The sequence below is a fragment of the Ambystoma mexicanum genome, chromosome 12, assembly GCF_040938575.1.
Source record: "Ambystoma mexicanum isolate Mex_15411 chromosome 12, UKY_AmexF1_1, whole genome shotgun sequence".
NCBI classification, from domain to species: Eukaryota; Metazoa; Chordata; class Amphibia; order Caudata; family Ambystomatidae; genus Ambystoma; species Ambystoma mexicanum.
In genome coordinates, this window is record NC_090936.1 from 509,374,125 (window position 1) to 509,396,804 (window position 22,680).

The 22,680-nt window shown below is 46.4% G+C and overlaps 1 protein-coding gene across 3 annotated transcripts in view; it reads left to right on the forward strand.

Moving 5' to 3' along the window:
• Positions 1–22,680, forward strand: part of LARGE1 (LARGE xylosyl- and glucuronyltransferase 1) — a 1,248,067-nt gene that overhangs the window by 916,604 nt on the left and 308,783 nt on the right. For all 3 annotated transcript variants that reach the window (XM_069628785.1, XM_069628786.1, XM_069628784.1), the window contains one exon: positions 5,742–5,846. In XM_069628785.1, coding sequence (XP_069484886.1) covers positions 5,742–5,846 — 105 coding nt within the window. The remainder of the gene's footprint in view (positions 1–5,741; positions 5,847–22,680) is intronic.

A 22,680-nucleotide genomic window follows, 5' to 3' on the forward strand; every position in this document is an offset into this window, starting at 1 on the left:
AAAAAAGAGGACAATTCTTGCAGTGTACCAACCCATATCCCAAAGCTATCATTGATATAGCAGGTGTAGAACAGTAGATTCCAACGAGCAGTAGGATTGTGCAAGATATGATGATCTTCAAACCAAAACATAAACACATTGGTGTAACGTGTAGCCGTGCTAGTGCCCATTGTGGTCCTCATCGTTTCAGATCCATAACCTCTCCAAAGCTGAACAAATTATTTGTGAGGACCAATTTCAATAAGGTCTTCACAAAGATTTTGTCAGCACAGATGTTCTCACGCTGCAGCAAAACCCATTCCATGACAGTGAGTTCATCCATGTGCGGAATCAATGTGCGGAGGCTCACAACATCGCAAGTGCACAGAATCACTTGTGGGAAATGTATTGTCAAGGATTGTAGTTTATTAAGAAATGTGTTGGTGTCTTTCAAGTATGTCTCTGTATGAGTAATGAGTGTGCGTATGATGCGATCTATGTATTGTGCTAAAGGTTCCAGTAGAGATTCGGTAGCAGCCGCAATGGCCGACCGGGTGGATTTACCAAATATGTATGTACCTTAGGGAGTATGTAAAAGACCGAAGTAAGAGGGGACAGTTTGGTGACTCTTGGTCTTATATGTGATAGGACCATCTCCCTCAGCTTTATCAAGAACTTCCTTGATCAGCTCTTGTAGTTGCTGTGTGGGGTCTGTGTCCAGTCGCATGTATGTGTCACTGTCATCAAACTGAAGTCCACATTCCCTGAGGTAGTCACTAGTGTTGAGTGCAACAAGTGAACCACCTTTGTCCACCAGTTTAAAAGTTAACCTGCCATTTTTAGCCAATTCCTTCAAAGTTTGTTTCTGATTAATTGTGAGGTTGCCTCTGTTTGTTGGTATACGTAACGATTTTGAGATCTTTCAATACTGACTATTCAAAGACTACAAGAGCCTTATTGGCTACTGGGCAAAAAGTACTCCTAGGAGTGAAATCAAGGAATTCACTCCCTTAGTCTGTTTGGGAAAGTTCTGAGTTAGGGTCAGCAAAAAATAACTTGAACTTATTTTTCCGTAAGACTTTATGAAAATCCATACGTTCCTGCAGTGGTCAGTGTTGTGTACCCACAAAGTACAGTTCCAATGTTGGTGTCTGTTTCTGAAAGGTTATCAGCGGAATATCAGACAGATTGATAACAAAGTCTTCCAAAGAGCTGGTTTTCTGGGCGGTTGCTTCCTTCCTACCGCATCTGATTTTGGGCTTGTCTGTAAAGGATTCCATTGAGGGGCCAGAGACACCGGTCCCACTCAGTAAGGCACTCTCAGTCAGTCACTTTGTCCACCACAATGCTGGTGCCGCTGGTGAAGTTGACGGTACAGCCCTTTGAGGGATGATCCTTGCCAGTGTGTTAGTGGTACTTTCTCCATTCGAAATGTCAGATGAAGGGGAGCCTCTGTTGGGCCTTTTAGGCTCTTTTTGATATGCCTCCTGCCGGGAGTAAACTGCGTCAAACTTGTAGTCAAGAGTATTCCGACTGAACTTTCTCAGTTTCTTTGACCCCAGTTCTTTGCAGTATTTATCTAGCCTGCCATTAATATCCTCAAGAATCATATGTAGTTAAGTATCTGTCATCAATTGTCAAATTATTTTTAATGCTAGTGATTTCACTGTATAGATTAGTAAGATTGTTGGATAACTCCTCAATAGTCAGTAAAATCAGGTCAACGCAGCTGACTAAATGTGGACTATTTTTGCAAAGAGTTGGATGTAAAGCTACCCTGAGACCACGAGGGATCCTTTGTGCTGAATAGCATTGGCTTAAACTAGAGGCGTGCAATTTTTGATTTAGCGCCCTCGTAATTAAATATGTGAGCTGTTTCACAAGTTGATCTAGATTCTGTGTTGTGTGTCTGGGGATGTGCTTTTTATTAAAATCAGGATTCTAGTAGTCTCCTCTAGACTCAAGGCTAGTGATTCCCCTGGTTTATCAGAGATGCTGACCATTTTGGAACAAAGCATAATAAATACATTTAAGTCTCACAGAGCAAATGGTCGTTGGTGCAAAGCCTCACTAAGCTGGGTTACAACAAATACTAAGAGAACATGGGAGACTTCACTCGAGCATTCAAACGATAAAGAAACATCATTAAAGGAATGGTTTGCCCAAAAATGTTTATTTCAAAAATAGATAGGCAATATTAAAAAAAAAACGATTGGCATTTTTTTTTTCTCGAAGTCCCTATGTAAAACTTTGAGCAATTCAAGCTCAAAGATAGCACATGGGGGCATCCATTTTGTGAAATGGATGCCCGCCGCTGTGCTCGCTTTGGCTTTTGCAGCACTAATAAAGGAAAAGCCAGCCAGCTGTAGTAAACAAAAGCATTGTTGCTGTACGTGGAGGACGGGGACCGGAGACTACAGGCAGAAAAGTTGCAGCTGCATCTTGGTAAGTGCTATTTATTTATTTTTTAAAAATAAGCACTAGCCGCGTTTTTTTTTCTAAGTTTTCCGGGCTGGAGGAGCCCGGAAAACTTAGAAATAAAACCGCAGCTTTAAAAACGTCTTTATGTTTGCGGTAGCTTTTGAAGCGGCCGCAAACATAAATACAACATTATTGTGTTTGAAAATGCTGCGGTTTTTCTTACTAAGTTTCTCAGGCTCCTTCGGCTCGGAGGAGCCTGAGAAACTCAGAAAGAAAAACTGCAGTGTTTTCAAACACAACCGCATTGTGTTTCTGCCTGCCGTGGCTATCACTTTGGGTCTCTGGTGCTCCCCCAGGAGAGAACTAGAGACCCAAAGTGAAAGCCAAGGCAGGCAGAAACACAACACGGTTCTGTTTACATGCCGCAGTGTTTCTGCCTACAGCTGATTTCCCATTTGGGGCTCTCGGGCTCCCCACGGGGGGCCCCGAGAGCCCCAAATGGGAAATGCTAAATGCTGCTGTGTTTCTGCCTAAAGCTGCTTTCCCATTTGGGGCTTTAGGGCTCCCCGTGGGGAGCCGCAAAGCCCCAAATGGGAAAGCAGATTTAGGCAGAAACACAACGCGGTTTTGTTTGAAAACGCTGCAGTTTTTCTTTCTAAGTTTCTCAGGTTCGGAGAAATGGATGGCCACATGTGCTATCTTTGAGCTTGAATTGCTCAAAATTTTACATATGGACTTCGAAGAAAAAAAATGCCAATTGTTTTTTTTTAAATATTGCCTATCTATTTTTGAAATAAAACATTTTGGGTCAACCATTCCTTTAATAATGATACACAGTTAGGCAGCTTTTAAGCACAGGGGCAAAGTTGCAAAAGGAGTACGTATGCCCATGCGCTCGTGAGAAATGCAACCAAGAGAAATGTCTGGACGTAAGCTGCCCAGAACCCAAGTGCACACTGAATGTAAATTCAAAGGAATGTGACCTCACACATTTAATAAGTGTTAAAGAAATATTTATGACATAGGTAATTAAATTCGTGATAATTGGAACAAGATTCAATTGTTCAGAGACCAATTAGAAAAAACATACACAAATTCTTGATATGCAAAACCATTTAAAAGTGAAACCAGCTAACAAACACATAAGTGTCAAAAGAACACCAGGACAAAAACCGCAAGAAAGTTGTCAACCTAACTCTTATTTAACACCTAAATGCAAGGTTATACTCTTGTCTATGTACCATGGTCTAGGAAGGAATTCCTATCAGATGGTGTATTTTGTCCAAACCAGTTGCTTGGAATTCAGGCAAGCACCTAGTATTGTGCCGGAATGCTGAGCCACCTTAAGGGCTTGGTGCACGCCCATTTCTTGGTACCTACCTATTCCAGAAGCCCCTCCTCATTAGAATCTCTATACAGTGTCTCTGCCTCTTCCAGGACTATCTCCACCTCTTTCGTGGACATAAAGAGTGGCCTCCCATGACCGATATTTTTTGTTTGTTGTAAAAAGAGGTTCACGCCCTGAGCGCCTTACTTTCAGAGAGGGAATGTTACCCACACTGAAAACCTAGGACCTGGGCACTTTGTCTTGCAGCCTGCCGCAGTGAGCTGTACCAAATGTTTTAGCCCCAATCCATAAATGCCCATACTTCCCTTCTGCCTTCACCTTGGTCTTCTGCACTAGAGAGTCTTGCATAGCCTAATGTGGGTACGCTCGTCGGTGTGAGGGGAATTTCCCTCTGAGTTTTGACAGTTTTTTTAGTTTCCTGTTGTATGTCTCTGTCTTTAGGGACTTGCGTGAGCTGTCTGACCTGACAATCAGAGCCCGCTTCTTCAGAAACCTTTTAAGCCTATCCACTCCTTCCAGTCTCTTCCCAGACACATACGTAACAGCTTTGCCAATAATTAGTTTAAATGCTAGTATTGGTTTCTTTGCCAATTTTAGTAGGCTCTCTGAAATGCTACCAACCCCCTCGCCCAACCCCTCCTTGCCTCTGTATGGTTTCCTGGTAATCCTGGTTAAGTCTATTCTCTACCAGCCCTTCTCTGCCCCCCTGTGTGTCCGGGTGCACTGATAATACAGAGATAATGTGGGTAGTGGTGAGCATGGTATAGCCAATGTTGCCAAAGCCGAGATTTAGGGGATTGTAGGCCCCTTCCTGTATCCTTGTGCTGGCCTGCATTGTGGGAAAGTGGAACAGACTCAGAGAACAAACCCCCTCCATCTTAAGAGCAAATGCCAGGTGAATGAAATCCCAATTTAACAATAAGTCGTTATAACAACACAGTCATCCCTTTCAACGCCTAACGGGGTACCCTGACTTGGATGGAAGCCGAGTGGTGCAGCAGCTACGAGAGGGGAGGGGCAGTGAGAAATGACCTGCCTTATTTCTACTGAAGTACCAACTGGTGCTGTTAGTCACATTTTGGTTAAGAGTTAACCACAGGAAGACTAATCCGTGCCTTTATTCTAGCAAAGGGGGCCATTGGCATAGACCTACATAGGGACAATGTTGGGAAACAAGGCTTATTGCCTTTGAAGGGATATCTTCAATATCTTGAGGGTCCAGCCCTGAACAGCTTAACATACTCCAAAGACTCGGGTCATGATCTGCACCTCGCTTTAGGCTGTTCCTACTCTGTCTATAGGTATTTGTAACATCAGGGTACATTGAGCTTAACACAGTTACATTAGGACTCGAGAGGTCTCAAATGGATCAGGGCGACCTCTGTAGAGGGGAGACTTTTAATGTGATGTTGGGGGGCTGTTGAAAAAAAGTTTGGGGACGGTACAATCTTTAAGTAAAGAATTGATGCATCTTATTTTAATGTTCAGTGGGTTTATAATTGCTGTAAAAATGAAAATGTTACGCTCTGTGTCATCTTAATAGACTCGGAGGTTGAGTTGGCCTAAGAGCATGTGAAGGGGATGTTATGCAGTCTACACTTTGGCTAAGAGAGCGAAGTAGAGTGCTAATCCAGCAGAGAGTCAATTAAAATATAGCCTGTACACTCTTCTGCTTTTAAATCTAATGTTGGAATGTTTGCATGCGAGCAGGAGTGTTGAGGTGTGCTGAGAGATTTCTAAATGCATTATTAAAGGGCACTTTTGAACGTGCTGTCTACTCCCTGCTGCCATGAGGAGCTTCATATTTCGAATCCCTGGATCTTGCTTGAATTGTCTAATCACTGCTTCCATATAGGTAGTACAGCGGCCAATATCCTTGCCTTTTCCCTGCTGTCCTTCACGTCAGCACATGTCACGCTGCTCACCATGTTTTTGGTCAACTTGCAGTCACATTCACATGTTAATAACCGCTTTCCCTATTTCTGATTTGCAGGCCAGCAGGTTCTGGGTTTGGTGGAGAACCAGAGCGACTGGTACTTGGGCAACCTATGGAAGAACCACCGGCCATGGCCAGCACTCGGAAGGGGCTACAACACAGGTGAGTGTCAAGCCCTCCGCTATCCTGCTTCAGTGTTCGAGCTGACGTCGGCATGTCATCTCTTAAAAGCTAGGCCTTTTTGAGAAGAGGATTATCTGTGTTAAGCAGTTCCTGTGTACGTGGTTTCTGAAGCACAGCATCTCTAATGCTGCTTACCTATGTATCTCTAATTGCGAGGGTGTAGGATTCCTGGCTGTTGCCTCCAAAAGAACGATGGACGCAGTGCCTTCCAGGGCGTTTGCGTGTTTGATTCTAAAGCTCCCCAAAGCATCTCAGAGATTGAGCTCATGCCAGTGCACACCTAGCTATCGCCTATATGTATGTCCTCTGGGGTCTGGGGGGCAGGGGCGCCAACTACTGCTTAGGGATACCTGATTGACATGGAAGAAACTTCTGCCTTAAGATTTGTCTTTTTAGATTTTGCAAACTTATTTGTAGAAGTCAGGGTCTCTTTGCCAATTCCAGTACGCAAACTCATCAGTTGCATGTGGTGGCTGTAATTGACGTGAAGACAAGGTGGTGTTGAGCAGGGCTTTTTGGGTGAAGCGTTTTTTTCCAGCTTTGCTGGCCATCACCCTCAGCTAGACAGCTGAAAATCACAAAGGCAACTTCTGGTTCAGTGGTTGACTAGTACACAACGTCGTCATGGACCTGTACTGTGTATTCAGCACTTGTCCCTCTTCTTTGCTTGTGGTTGTTATTTTGATTTGTTGTCCCTCTAGTTTTGGGAAAAAATCCATAGAGCTTGGAATGGCTTCATATAAAAAGCTGCATCATAACAAGAAAACACAAGAGCCAAATGGACACATATATGGCAAATATTGCACTCGGCTTATTTGAAAAACATTGTCACAGTAGCGACTAACTTCACGTAAGGGTCCTCCCTCCTCCACCTCCTCCTTATTACAGAACACAGCCCTTCCTCTGCTAGTGTGGACATTGCTTACAGTCTGAAATCAAGTGGCTAAAGTCACATCAAGTGACTATGTACTCAACATAGTGTCATAGCCTAGGGAAGAAATCATGTAAGCCATTCACTACATTACCCAGTTCAGACAGGGCTTGGTGTCCTTGGCTTTTGCGAATGCTTCAGGACAATCAAATTCTTCAAACAAGTGTAGAGAAGGAGCGAAGTACCCACACCTCAAGCATCTCACCCACAGGGTGCCAGTGAAAATACTGATACTAAGGAGAATCTGGGAGGCAAGCTTCCCATTGAGGAAACCATACCTGCATACGAGACAATATGATGGTTGTCTGAATGAAATTGCAGAAGAAATAGGACGGTTGAATGATGAAGTAGAATGGTGACGTCATCACCATCACCGTCCTACAGAGCAAAGCTGACGTAAGGGAAGAGATGCAGAGACTAGAGGATGCAGACAATTCTATAAGGCATTAAGAAAGTATCGAGATGAATGATATCTTGGGATCAAGATGAAGGAACTTATGCTGCAGACATAATGAAGAAATGAAGCTATTTTGCACGTATACAAAGAAACGCAATCAGATGAAGTATTCTTAAAGGCTAGCTAAATAGTGAATAGATTGCGGCAGGCGCCAACATGAACATATATATATATATATGTCAGTAGAAGATGTTTCTACTACGTACGATAGCAGTGCTGAGCAAAAGAAGGAAGGGCGCTTTTTCCAGTTTCCAAGTGTGGCTCAATTAGAAAACAGGTGAATTAACAAGGGTGAAACTCAGAAAGGCAATGTTGGATGAGCCAAGAAGCCAAGGTCTTATCACACTGGAATGAACAGACATTGGATACAAATCGTGTGAAAGAACAAAGCTCCTGTCCAGAAGGCATGGACAAAAACAAGAAGGCGTCAGCGGTCTATTAATGAATAGTGTTTTAATACACTGAAAGCTCAATTTCGTGGCCTTTAGTCACGTGGGGAGAAGAAGTTGGAGGAGCATGATGGTCACACCTACTCACGAGGGCAGAGCATGCCTTCACTCCCCTGAATTCCCCAGAGCAAAGAACATGTTGAAGGCTGAGTTCAAAGACCTAATTGACAGTGGACCACTGCGGTGATGATGGATGGATGTGCTAATTGGTGGGTAGCTATGGTTAAGACAAGCTCATCTGCGCCTGGACTTTCAGCCTGCAGACTGCCAACATAGGTTGAGAGGGTACTGACAGAGGTTGGAAAGTAACCAATGATAGGGGACTGCATGATCAAGGGTTCTATAGTTGTGTAGCCAATTAGACGTCGTATATTTAGTGACGTTCATAGTGACATATTTTAAGGGAAGGGCTTAGTTGCTCCACCTGATGTTAAGAAACAAATCATTTTCTTCCACTGCCCTAAATGTATAGATCGTATACCTAGATGATCCTTGTAGAAACTATCACACTCACCGTTAGGTTTTTGTAGTTTGCCACGTAGGATGACATTCGTAATATGCATGTTAAACGTCACCTATGACGATTTTTTACTATAAGAATGTAATTTGTTATGAAATGCTTTCAGAAGTCTCGAGCGAGATCATGATGAGGGATGTCTGTTGAAATTCGTTGTACTCTGTTTTAGATAATTGATATTAAAACTGTATCTTTTGCCAACTACCTGAGTTGTTTCTATTATTGATGTTTGAGTAAACTCTGCATCAACTGTCCATTTCTAAGGTATTGCTAACCCATCTTAAAGATAGGATACCCCCGGGTCTGGCGCGCATTATAAATAATAAAACAAACAAAGGGCTTAGAAGGGAACTCAGTTCACATGCACTGGTGTAACATCAATATCTATGTATATATAAACGCCCAGCCCTCAACCAGATTTAGGGACGGTTACCCAATTGGTTGTGCCATACATAGATTGACTTCAAGTTCATGCATAAAACTACTGATGCAAGAAATGGTTGGAATTAAAATACAGTGTTGCTGCACTGATTAAGTGTTTGTTGGTGCCAGCGGCTGCCTGTTATAGGAAAGTAAAAGTCCTGTGCATGCAGAAATAACACCAAATAAAAAGCCATCTTACTGCTTGAATGGGCAGCTTATCCGCTAGATGCTTATCTTCTCTCTGAGCACCAGAGGACTCTTTCCGGTGGTGGATTCAGCGAGGTCTGAAAGCTGAGAGGAGGACCTGAGGCGGGTGGCCTTTGTTGATATCACCTCCAGGTCACTGCTGTCAGGCCAACCTGGGCCCAGCGATGAGACCTGAGGTGGGAGCTTTCATGCTCCATCAGTGGGTTCCGATATCGAAAGCACAGCAGTCCGGGTGTCCTTTTCCCTCTGCATCACGCACCGGCATTCTTGGGCCTGTGTAGCAGTCAGAGCTCCTTGTCCGGCCTTTCCCAGCAGCTCACTCTAGTGCTAGGTGGCATGCAAATTCTTAGGTTGTGTCAGAATGGGCAACCATCAATCTAATTGCTTCTGGTAGGGAAGCGGCTTTCATTTTTTTAATAAGGTGACAAATTGCGGTCCGCCATACGAAGACTTGCCGTTAGATGGGACAGCGGCCTTCCTTCCATCAAGCATGGTGAAGTAACCTCGCCGGGACGCGTAAGTAGGTAATTAGATGGTAGCTTTATTCCATATTACAATGCCATCTCTCATTAGGAGATAATGTACGTAACGACACCGGTAGCACCCCACCCGGCAGTAACAGTCATTCCCAACTGTCAAAGATAGAATCCTCACACGCGACCACGCACACACATTCTACACCATGAACCCCTCACGAGCCCATGCCTCGAGTCCATGCCTCGAGCCCAAGAGCAATACAAAGTCAATGAAAGTCAGTGAAATTCAGGACGTGTCTGGTTTGATCCGCATGCAGCAAGTGAGTGATGACTTAGCCATCTGTGCTATCGATGAAGTACCTGCCTTTAATAGATTACAGGACCTGAATACCAGACTCCCTTCAGTGATAGAAACGCATAATGTTGATGTTTCAAGGGTTCCCAGCTTCGCCATTGGCCATAGCAAGGATATGGACGCCTGATGGTGATGCTACTGGTTCTAAGGCCCCTAGACGTCCATTGTCTGCTTGGTTGTCTCCTGTGGCACATTTCACAATAGCCGTGGCAATACGCATCAGTGTAGTCTCCACTGTTCTGCCTCTGGCTACTCATGTTTTTTGTAAGCACTGACGAGCAATTTCTTTTTTTTTGCCTGATTGCCATAATTGCCAATTATACAGAGATCATCTGTGTGCTTTGGTTTAGGGTTTAACCCCGTTGCAGAATGGGCAAATAAACCTATTCATTTGTAGTTAACAAACGGTGCATTTCAATTCACTGTGAGTAGAAATTCTAGAGGACAAAAACTGTAGTACGCAACATTCCAAGCAAAGCATCATTCAGCCGCAGCCAATCTTCCAAACTTAGCAAGAAAAGGATTCCAAAAGAAAGGTTCTCAAGTTTGCCTTTCTCCCAGACAACTTGAAAGGGCTTTTGCTACACACTTTCCATAGTAGACCTGTGTTTAATTCTCATTGTGTTTGCCGGGAAGCAACGAGAGTATGAGTCCTTCATGCCAAGACCTGGTCCTATGGCCATGGGGTGTCCCAACAGAGCATAGAGATGATGGATTTGACCGATAAAGTGGTTTCCCCTGCTGACATGCTGATGACTGTGCGGCAGACACTACCGCAGGTGCAGCACTCAATGTCCAGCGCTTGAATTGAGCCTAGGTGAGGACTGTGCTGAAGCTCGGCTGGGGGAGTCCAGAGAAGCACCTGGCTGGGCCAGGTACCTGCCGAAAATCTCGATTTGGCCATCGCAGCCTGTGCTCTGAAGATCCACTAGTCCTTCACCTGTCAAGGTTTCCGTGGTTTAGACTGGTGAATCTGGCCTGGTCTGTTTTGAGGATTACCAGTGTAATTATTTCGACCCGCAATATTCACAATGAAATCTTTGATAAACTAGTGCATGGCTTTACAGCATGCACCAGCCTTCCCAGGTTGACTACTTTTTGCTGGGCTAGCTAATTGACAGGCACACCAGGATCCATGCTCCCTTTCCTCTGAATAGTGCTGGGTCAGGTTGTCTTCTCCTTTGCTACAGGGGGTCACCCAGCGTGGGCGAGCATTCAACCGAGACGTGATGCTCTTCCTGATGACCCTCTCCTGAGCACCTTCGTGCCAGTGATAGTCTGGGTATTGGACCTTCCTAGCTGTAATGCTCGCCTCTGGTTTCTCTATGCATTTTACAGATGTGCATTAGTGTGAGGAAGCATTTCCTAGTATGGGGGTGATGCGCACTGCCCACGGAATGCCACAACCTTTGTACCATTTGCATCCTGGCCTTCATGTTGCTGAGGTAACCCTGGATAGATTTCTCTCCAGGCCTGTGTTAAAGTCGAGAAATCACCCTTTCATTAGGCAAAGCGGCGCCCACTTACCCACCAGTTGCTACCACAACAGTGCAAAGACGCCAGGAGGTTGGCACGGTGAAAGGGTGGCTCCAGTCCAACAGTAACACCATAGACTACCTCGGGCAGAGGATTCCACAAAGAAAAAGGGACACAGGTTTACAGAGAACTGCACACAGAAAAGGGGACACATGCTTCCAGAGGACACCACAAAGAAAGGGGGAACCATGTTTCCAGATGATTCTACAAAGAAAAGGGGACACATGCTTCCAGAGGACACCACAAAGAAAGGGGGAACCATGTTTGCAGATGATTCTACAAAGAAAAGGGGGCACATGTTTCCAGATGATTTCGCAAAGAAAAGGAGAGACGTGTTTTCAGATGATTGCACAAAGAAAAGGGAAGGCATGCTTCCAGATGATTCCACAAAGAAAAGGGAAGGCATGCTTCCAGATGATTGCACAAAGAAAAGGGAAGGCATGCTTCCAGATGATTGCACAAAGAAAAGGGAAGGCATGCTTCTAGATGATTCCACAAAGAAAAGGGAAGGCATGCTTCCAGATGATTCCACAAAGAAAAGGGAAGGCATGTTTCCAGATGATTCCACAAAGAAAAGGGAAGGCATGCTTCCAGATGATTCCACAAAGAAAAGGGAAGGCATGTTTCCAGATGATTCCACAAAGAAAAGGGAAGGCATGTTTCAAGAGGGCGCACACAAAGAAAAGGGACACAGGGCAGGCTTGCAAACCCAATCACTGCATCAGCCTACCACAGGCAAACACTAAGTCGTCTCACAGCAATGAGTGTTTGATCCAGATAGAGTTGCCCGACAGGCCAAAGAGACCGGCATACATTTGAGGAGACGAAACATGAAGAACCATGAAGAGGTAGGGTGACTTCTGCCATCCTCTACCCCTTGCCCCCTTGTAGATTCTGGGCGCTGTGTAAAGGAACCCCCAGTGAGCTCATGGGGATCGGGGATAGATGAACCAAGATGGGCACAGGCGTTCCCCATCCCACAAGTATTTAGTGCCTTTCTTCCACAGACAGTGGACCGGTCTACTCGGCCGCAGTATCGGCAGAATCCCTAGCTGGCGTGGGTCTCGCTAGGAGTCTGAACTACAATTGCAGATCAAGATCTGATTCACTACTATGGAATCTGTGACATATGCCTGTGGGTGTAGATCAATAAATGGTTATGGCTGGAGTGTCAGTTTACAATCAACACACTGCACTTCATTTATTGGCATTGAAGATCCTGATTTTGAGGCAGCAGACCATGCAGAGAACACAGTGTCGTGCGTGCGTGTGTGTGTTTTACCTCCGAGCAAACACCCCGGGGGCAGACAGAAGCTTGCTGCTACTTCCAGATTTTAGCATAATCCATGCGGTTGTGCGGGGGCTCTGCCTCGCAGCTGTTGCGAGCCTGTAACCCCCCTGAGATCCCCCAATGTCTGATCCTGTGCCACAGCACTAATCTGCTTCCAGGCAGGGGAGGCGGAGCGAGGTTGAGCCAACATGCTGGGAGTCGGTGCAACTTCTTGACATGCTACTTTTAAACTCGAGAGATCAACCGCAAGGTTGAAATGCAAGGGGGCCGCAGGGGCATGCGACGGGATTAGAGACACGATGCCTGCGTTCTGCCACTGCTGGGAAACGGGGCTCTGGGAATAGGACTAGAGGAAGGAGCTCGGGTTCATGTCCATATCCTCCCCGCCCCCCCCCTCACAAGGTAATGACCCTGAACCTGTAACATATGTCAGCAATGAGGGATAGCTTTGCTCTTTAGTCACGGACAACCCAGGACCAATGTGATTATTTCAAGATGGAAGAATGACGACGGTAAGGTTTTGAATAAATCATACCACGGGCGGTATCGCATTCATTCATCGCGAAGAATTTTTTTGGGACAAAATTACTTCGAAAAAACTCATTAAATTATTTGGGGGTGTGGTAAGGGGTTGCGAGGGGTAGGGAGGGGATTGAGTTGGCGTTTATAATATAGGGAAGGAGTTTCGAGGAACCCCCAAAATATACAAACATTTATATTTCGATGAGGTTTGTCGAAATAATGTTGACAAACATATTATTTGGAAAAATCATGTCGAAGTAGGGACATGGAGCCACCACTGACATTGCTCCAGGAAACCCTCAAGAACATTCTTTTTCAGCCTGCCATGCCATCAGATGGGGACAGACCAAATGCAAGTTAGGATTGGTCCCACCCCAAAAGAGGTAGTTTGAGATGGTGCCATGGACTTTAAGATGTTACTGGACAGAATACAATCTGCTGATTATGATGGCTATATTTTTTGTAGCTCTCCATATAAAAGCAGGCAGGGAATTGTCCAAATACAAGCTTCTGTAACCTACATGACGTGCATAAAAACTCATCAGTGGAGGAGGCCACATCGCTACCGAAAATAACATTGACAGGCTGTAAACCAAGAAGAGCAAAAAAGAATGAACTTGAAGACAGGCCTTCTCCTGCTATGCACCAGGACTTTGGACTAGATGACCTCCATCAATGAAACGTCCCCACTCTCCGACGCACTATAGGATATCATGGACCCTCTTAGCTCGGCCCCTTTTCAATCTCCATTTGCAGAGTACCTGCCAGGTGCTCCCCTAAGAACTCCTAGATCAGGACTGAGAGCTGAAATGTTTGTATGCTTCTCACCCCCTGTATTAATTAACTTCTTGTGTAAAATCATTGTCAATAGGAAAGATCTTAACCTGGAAAGGTTAACTCTCTTTTCTTAATAACAAAATATACTCAAGAAATAAATGTTAAACAGGAATTTTGAGGCTTCTTCACTATTCTGCTTTGACACGCCAGTACTTCTCAGCAACATTCTGACTTTACCAGGCAGCTGTCTTTTTGAGGCCCTCACCTCTTATCTTGATCTGGTAACTGCTTCTTATTTTCTCTCTGCAACCTCATCATTTGATCAAGCAACTGTTTTACAGAGGCTGTCACCAATAGACCAGGTACCTGTTTCTTAGTCTATCATTAACCACTTATGATGGTCAGGAAATTGTTCCTCAGAGAATTCCACCAGCTTCGTAGTTTTGTCTATCAAGCGTTCTTCAAAATGTTTTCACAGCTCTTGTTTTTGTCAGGCACATGTTAGAGACTTCCACCAGCCTCTTGTCTTCATCAGGCTATCTTTGATCAGAAGCTTTCACTAGCTGCTTGGCTTTGCCAGGCAAGCAGGGTCGGATTGGGGCGTCGGCCAATCGGCCCGTGGCCGATGTAAACTCATGGCGAGAGACCTGGGGGCCGGTTCCTGAAGCCCACGCGGGCCGGTTTCGGCCCAGGCGTGGGCTTCACACTTCAGGAACCAACCCCCAGGGCCTCTGCCTTGCCGCACAGATGCAAGTTGCAAAGGATCTGTAAGTAAGTAACTTACAGATCCTTTGCAATTGCAGCCCCGCGCCCGCCGCAGCCGGCCCACCGCAGATGCAGAGAAAGGTAACACTGAAGTGTTACCTTTCTTTGATAAATGCGGCGGGCCGGCGGCCAACTGCCGCGGCTCGCGACACCCTGGCGCCAGCAGCAGTCGGTGTTATAAAACACTGGGAGGGAGCAGCAGGGCTGGGCGGGGCTGCCTCAGCCTGGCCTGCTCCCTCCCAGTGTTTTATATTACACAGACTCTGCTCTCCGCGACCGCCTCCAGTGCCCGCCACAAGTTGCAGCAGTGAGCTGCGTGGTGGACCAGGATCCAAGGCTTCCCAGCTGGGCCCGCTGCATCTCGCTTGATGGACCGCTGGTCGAGCCTTCAGCCCCGGGATCCTGGACCCAGGAGCCCAGGGTCTGGCCTCGCTCCTTCCCATGTGCAGAGAGTCAGCCTTCAGCTGATGCCTGCCTGGGCTGGGCTGGGGGCCTCAGCTGCTGTTCCTGGGCCTGCTTCTTTCCTGGAAATGTAGGCTACCGGCCAGGAGAAGGTAAGGGCCTCAAATAACAATGCCCTCCGCCTTCCAAAGAGTCGAGGAGACCGGAGCAGGAAAATTGTGTGTGTGTTTGTTTATTATTTTTTAGAGGTGCTTTTTATTTTTGTAAGGAACTGACGCTAGGGTGAGTGCTAGTGTGGCTTGAGCTGAATTTACAGGCAGCTTCTTTGCATACTTTGACCAAACCAACTTGGAGCAGCACTGGGGTAGTAGTCAGCCTTCAGCTGATGCCTGCCTTCAAGGCGGGGGTCCGCTGGTATATTCCTAGCTCCTGTAAATCACTGCAGAGTGTGGGAAGCTTCGAGTCCCCTCAGAATCACTGGGACGAGTGAGCGCAGCTATGAGGCACTCTGGCACTACTGTGGAAGGTGAGGGAGGGGGCACGTGTGAGTATTTGTGGGTTACTTCTGTTTTAGTGGTTTGATCAGCTGTGACTTCAGTCAGCCAGTGAGTTTGCAGTTATCCATCCAGTCCCATTTTTTCCCCATTGAGTTCTGGAACTTTTCGTTTTTTATTTCTGATTTCAAAGATGGAAAACTTCAATCCCCAGAATTCCAGGTAAAAACAGGTCTGGACTGCCCTCTCACGCATGACTACGGAAAACCTGAGCGCTCTGAGTAAATGCGCCTGTGAATCGCCCCTGTATCATGGTGTGGATGCAGCTATTAGTCACTTTGGTATCATTGTAGTGAGTGTACCTGTGTGTTACTCGGGTACCACTGTGGTGAGTGCAGATCTGAGCAATTCAGGTATCACTGAAGTGAGTACAGCTGTGAATCAATCGAGTGAGTGCAGCTGTTTGTTACTTGGGTATTAATGGACTGAATGCAGCTGTGAGTCACTCTGGTATCATTGGAGTGAGTGCAGCTGTGTGTCACTCGGGTGCCACTGTAGTGAGTGCAGTTGTGAGCCACTCACTATCAATAGAGGGAATGCAGCTTGTAGTCACCCTGGTATCACTGGAGTAAGTGCAGCTGTGTGTGCTGAAAATCCCTCGCTGTATTTGTTTATTGTAGATTTATACGAGCGTTGTGTGGGGTGACGCGCTTGTGTGGAGAACGTGCAGAGGTAGGGTGGGTGCAGCAGTTGTGGCAAAAGGCAGGTGGCATGGATCGTTGTACAGTGGAGGTGATGGGGGGGAAATGACGGGACACCAAGTTGGTCATTGGGTGCCAGTGGTTGCTACCATTGGTGCCTTGGGACGTGCTAGCAGTGAAAAGATAACATGAGAATAAAGTGGTTGGATCGGACAAAAATACTTACTCAGACCCCATTTACAAATATAGTCATTTTAAAGGCAAAGCTTCTGTCCTTGTGATATTCTGAAGGAGATGTGGTCGGATTCTGTGACCTAGGGGGCAGGAGGGTTCTCCCATTCCTGTGGCCCACGGGGTGTTGCTTCTTTGAATTTGTAAAGTTGTTTTATGCGGTTGCCAATCGCATTCATAAGGGTTTCAGCCAGTAAAGTAACAAGTCTTGGATTTGAGTGAAATGTTCAAAGGCCTTTTGAAGGATGGGAGTAGTCCTGGGCCGCATTCTGTATGCAAGTGTAAGACATTGGCAATGCCAACAGTTTGGACTTTTGTGTAGGCATGGCCAAGGCACTTGCCAGGCGCGGTTGTAGTGGTATTACCTGCCCATTGATGGCAGCAGGTGCAAAATGGTGCGAGCGAGTACTTGGGCATATAATAGCAGTGCCTGAGAAATGCCACTTGTGCACAGGTCAGTGCTGTTGGCTTTGCCAGTGTTGTTTTTGACAGGACTTCAGAGCAGGTCACACAGAATGCCTATGGGTCAAGTGGCGCTGGGATGACCTGGTTAAGACATTTTTATTGTACCAGTAGCGGTTTGCAACTCCAATTGAGCTATTGGGTCTCAGAGGATGGCTTTGAGGAAGTGGCTGGCGGGGGCACTTTGCGTGCAAGGTTTGTTGATGGGGCCTGATTGGGTGAGCTCGGGGAGTTCCCATGAGCGGGCGCGTTGCTGGTGGGTGGGGTATCTGGGGAGGCTGTAGCCCTGGGTCTTCTTTTGTTATGGCCCTGGATGGAGGCTCAGGGAGCTGTGGCCCTGTCACAGAACTGTATGCAAAGCTATGTTATTTTATGAGTTGTGTTGTAATGTAACAGACACATGAACCCTCTATAAGTAGCATTTTCTGTAAAGTTGTGAATTGACGCCATTCACGGATGATGGTTTGAGGGCCACTTTTTTGGAGCGAGAGGTGGGCCACTTTTTTGAGGCGAGGGGTGGGCCACCTTTTGGGGCGAGGTGTGGGCCACTTTTATTTGGGTGTCCGGGCCGATTTCTAGTCCCAGTCCGACCCTGCAGGCAAGCATTCCCCAGAGACGTGCACCAGCCTCTTGTCTTTGCTAGGCAAGCTTTCATCAGAAGCTTTCACCAGCCGCTTGGCTTTCAGGCAAGCATTCCCCAGAGACTTTCACCAGCCTCTTGTCTTTGCTAGGCAAGCTTTCATCAGAACCTTTCAGTAGCCCCTTGGCTTTGCCAGGAAAGCATTCCTCTGAGACTTACACCAACCTATTGTTTTTCCAGGATTTGACATGGGAGGTACCATCTAGTTGTTTTTCAACATTGAAAGCCTATATAGAGCTTCATGCACAATTCCTACTGCTTCAAAGCACTGTCGTAATCTGTGCTACTATTAACCACTTGTAATCGTAGAAGGATGTAGGGTTGGCTCTGCCCTTCTGCGACTCCAGTCTGGGCCCTGCAGTCTGAACACAGATGGCAGGGGCGAGCATTAGCTCAATTAGCTATCTAATTTCACAAATGTTTCATTAAGCACTGAAGGCTTTGTAGAATGGTTGGGTTTGGTGCTTGATGACATTAGAAGTACCATGGCACATTAGTTCCCAATGTGCGTGTTACCAGAGACATCGCTAGGGGGGGGGATAAGGGGGCTATAGCCCCTGGTCTTTTGGTTATAGCCCCGGATATAATCTCAGGAGCTACAGCCAAAAGGCTAGCTAGCCCCCAGTCCCGACAGTTCCGACATCAGCGTAGCCCCGGGTCTTTTCCAGACCTAGCAACACCCCTGCTTGTTACAGCACATCTTTCTTTTGCTAAGATAGCTTTTGCAAATACATACGGCTCACGCATTTTCATTCACATATGCTAGCTTTATATAGTTTGGTAGTGAAACTTTGTAGGTTAAGACCTGCAATTATTAGGCCTACATTTCAGGTTTGCTGGGAGCCGTGTTCTGCATCCCAGAGAAATGTAGCCCTTCAGGGGTCTTCCGCGAAGGTTCTTTCGCTACAAGCCCGTCCGAGTGATTTGGGGGACGGGTGCAAATCTTGCACGAGTTGTCCTGGTCTTCGCCATTTCTCGTCGTTTCTCCTGTTCGAGAAGCTGGTTCTCCTGCATTGAAGCTTCTGGTCCAGCACAGGCCATTTTCTAGAGGAGCTCCTCCTCCTCTCAGTCCCTCTAAGTGGCCTGCGAGTTATCGCATCGGTTGCACTTGCTTTTCACACCGCCCACGCCGCACCGGATCCCCCGCTCGCCTGCCTTTCTTTTCCCAAATTCTAATTAAGTGTGTCATAAATGTCACCGCATGTTCATTTTCCCTTGCTTGCTAGTTTTTCCGTTTCCATAGACAAATGATTACAGCCCCCCCTTCCCCTGGCAAGCCATATTGAGTCAGGAGCTAATTGTTTCCCCTTCCCGCCTGCTTTGAAGGGCTCGTTCTCCAGGTTCCAGGGAACGCCCACTGCCTCTCAGACCTTCTCCTGTGGAAGGGCCTCTCTAGTCCTCGTCTCGCGGGAATATGTCACATTGGGCACCTACGCATTCACTTCCTTCAAGTACAGCCGCGCGACTATGAAACTGATTTTTTTTTGTGTTCGTGTCTCTTTCCTTTTTTTTTTTTTAACTCTGAGTTACATAACGTCCATGTTTTGTTCCACCATTGAACAGGCATTGCCTTCACGCTTCTCCCATTGAGCGGTGATCTTAATACCCATGCGCGACACCACTTTCTGCTGCTTAGCAATGTTTGCTTAACACTCTTTCCAGAGCATTCAGGCTAGTTCTAACAACCCAGTTGTAGAACTTCCGGGCATTACTCTCGGTTAGTAGTATGCCTGGAATTTCTCATTCCCGGAGGCCAGGCCACCTTGAATGCTCTTGGTGCCTGCCAATTTCGTGCCCTAGTCCTCTCTTGCTCACCCTCTAATTCCTCTAATATTCTCGCAATGTCACCCAAAACCAGACTAAAGCCAAGTTACCCTCACTGGATATCTTATCTGTATTCAAGACGAGTAAGGGAGAGCCTAACATGTCAAAATAAACATCACAACCACCAGAAAAAGTCCAACCCACTTGAAGCCCCCTGCTCAACCACTTTCACCCACCATGTCAAAACAAACAGCCAGACACAACACGCTCTCCCCACCACAACAGTCTCATAACTCTACTTCTGTCGAGCCAGCTTGCAGACCTCACTCACGGGCCAAATGATCCTGACAAGTCAGACACTACATCTGGAACCCTCTGGGGAACACTTCACAATCCTCCAGGAATACACACCCACACAAATGATAGTTGCTCCTATTTCTACAAGACCCCTGCGACCCCCTTCACTTTATATTTCAGATCTATGCGAGCGCCTGGAAGCCATGCAAATGGCAGCAGCACACGTTATACATCATAGTAACACACAATGACAGCATCCTGCAGCAGGACTGTGCTGGAGTGCAACATTGCCATTGTTAAGCAGCAGTCAGGCTACAGTCTCTCTGCCCCACACTGTTTTTGTGCTTCTGGCAGGTGCCAAAAGACCTAGAGCTCATCGGCACGGGAAATGGCCGATTCTAGGTGCCCTGGTTCCATGTGTTAAAATCGCAGAAAAAATGGCCGTTTACACAAAAAGGCAGTGGTTTTGACGCAACAATCCATGTAAAGGATGCAGGGGACAACCCCACAACCCCCAGACCCATTATGCCATTTCATGGGATCGGGGAACACCCCCGCAACCCCCACTCTGGTTAAATGGTATAATGGGGTACACCTTTACCGCGTCAAACCACAGCATTTTTGCCGCAATTTTTTGTAAAGGTGATATTTCTGCCGCAATTTTATTACTGCATACCGGTGCCCTGAGTGCTCCTTAGTGGTCCTTGCTTTGCTCAGGGTTGTTAAGTTGGGTTTCGGGGAACCAAGTGGCCGTCTTTGCTCCTCACTGGGGGTGCGATCATATGACCATGCCAGCCAAGAGCTCAGTGAAAGAAGCTAAAGATATCTGTTCTAGGGGGTCTGCGGTGATAGATAAGACACTGAGCGAGGGGTTCTTTTTTCCATGATCCTCCCTTGCTGGGCATGGGGCAGGATGATAAAGTGTTCATAGTATATTCAGAGCTGAGCTCTTCCGTTTGCTCCCCACCCAGAGATGTTTCCCTACCTGTAATGGGGGGATCCCCGGCTAAACAATGTATAATTATCCTACATGACCGCTGCAATAGCCCTACAAAAACGTGCACACCGTTGTGTTCTTGGAGTCTAGTACAAACATCATTGCGCGCCTCTAGTGAAAACATATCATTACAACACTTCTGTAATCACTTATGCTAGTTGAGTGGTGACATCACAGTGCCTGCTTGCTACCAGAGCCAAAAACACAGTGTGAAAGGCAGCTCCCTGAGCAGAATACCAGCAGGCACTTACCCACTCAAACAGCGGTCGAAGTGTACGAAAAGTAGGAGTGGAACTAGGTTCCCCACTGGCCTGCCCCCGCTCCCCACAAACCCCATCACCACCCCTCTCCCAAACGCATGCACTGCGGTTTAAGGGAAGGTTCAGTGCAGTGCACTGAAAGTTCATCTCTTAACTTCTTCCTACACTTTAGTTTTCAAACTAAATCATTCCGGAATGGTTTCTTTCTAAAATAAAAGTATAGGAACAGTAAAACGTAATTTTAAAAAAAGCAGAGGAGCACCGCTCCCGCTCATTTCGACCTCTGCACTCCAATACAGAGCGGACTTATTACCAACTTCCTCTGCCATTTCATAGTTGATCGTGTGATATTTTGTATTTGCATGTTTTGTGCACATCTGGAGTTTAGCTCCAGAGATCAGGAATATATGTACATGTTACCATGCATTTTATATCACTTCTGAAGGGAATGTTATTCATTTGCCAAAGTGTTTGCACGTCTGGAAGATGCCTTGCATCAGAGGATGCAAGATACCAAGGTCCTGATCCACTGGCAAATTCCATTGAAGAACGCTTTGTGACTCAGGCCTGAAGGCTTAAAGAGGTGATGGTTGACCATTTATTATAAGGAATAAAGAAAACACAACTGTGTGTAAAAGAAAAAATATGCTGCAGGCCATGTCCTGGTTCTGGCAGCCCATAAGTTGCCCAGCTCCCGGGCCCATCTTTCTAAATGGGCAAGGAGCTCTTTTGTAGGTGGCAGCACCTGACCAGCCCACAGCTGGCTTTGGTGACTTCACAAGAGCACGCAGACCTTTGCTAGTTCTTAAATCCCATGAACAACGTTGCTGGGGCCAACAACTTTTTTTTCCTCCCAGTAAACGACAATCTGAACATATTCTAGGACTGGCAATATTTTACAGTCCAAAACTATGGGGAGAAAGTACTGGATAGTTGGAGATGAAATATGATTTGGAGAATGTCCTTTGCATAATGACCGGATGCCATCACAGATGGTGGCCTCGGGCATCTGAGCAACCACATAACGCTCTAGTGACTTGAGATATTCTTATGATCGGCATTTGGTAAATCTTGCGCGAGGAGGAGGGCTTTTGCACAATATATAAATCCTAGACTGAAATCCCCCTATAAACACATCTGGAGTTGTTTCTCCTCACAAGCAAGTTGAGGACGAACTTCTCACTGGAGATGGGGCTCTTCACAGCTGAACTCCAGCAGCCAGCATCCGCCCCCCCCCCTTCTCCCCCCGTGATCAAAGGTGACAGGTGGTGCCTGGGCCAAGTGGCCTCTCACTGTGTCCAAGATCCAGGGCTTTAGAGCACAGGAGGGGCAAGAGACCGAATTAAAAATAAAGACTGGCAGAAAAGGAAAGACTGGAAGACAAAGTTTGATGGATAAAACAGAGCAAGAGGAGAACTAAAAAAGAGAAAAGAAATCAACATGGACTATACTTGCAGGACATGGACACATGAAGGGGGAAGCATATGAAGAGGTACAGAATACAGAAAAGGGGAGAAAAAAACACCAGGGCAGAAAAAGCTTCACAATGTAAGTGTTAAAGGGATAACTACCGCACATATTTTGGGGCAGAGTGGCTGACACCCATCTATAAGCAATACATTAGCACCACATGAACAATGACAACATATAGCACGTCACCTTGGACTTCCGCAGTCTCAAGAAGGCACGTGTGGCCTGCGGTCTAGTGGGTGTACATTGTCACGGAGTTCCTCAGTCGCTCACTGCGATGTCTTACCTGCAGCTTCATGATGACGCCACAATGAATGCATGCATGGGGACTTTGTGGCTAAATATTGAATAATAGGGTGTTATGCCCTGTGACTCGTTCCAAGCCCTGG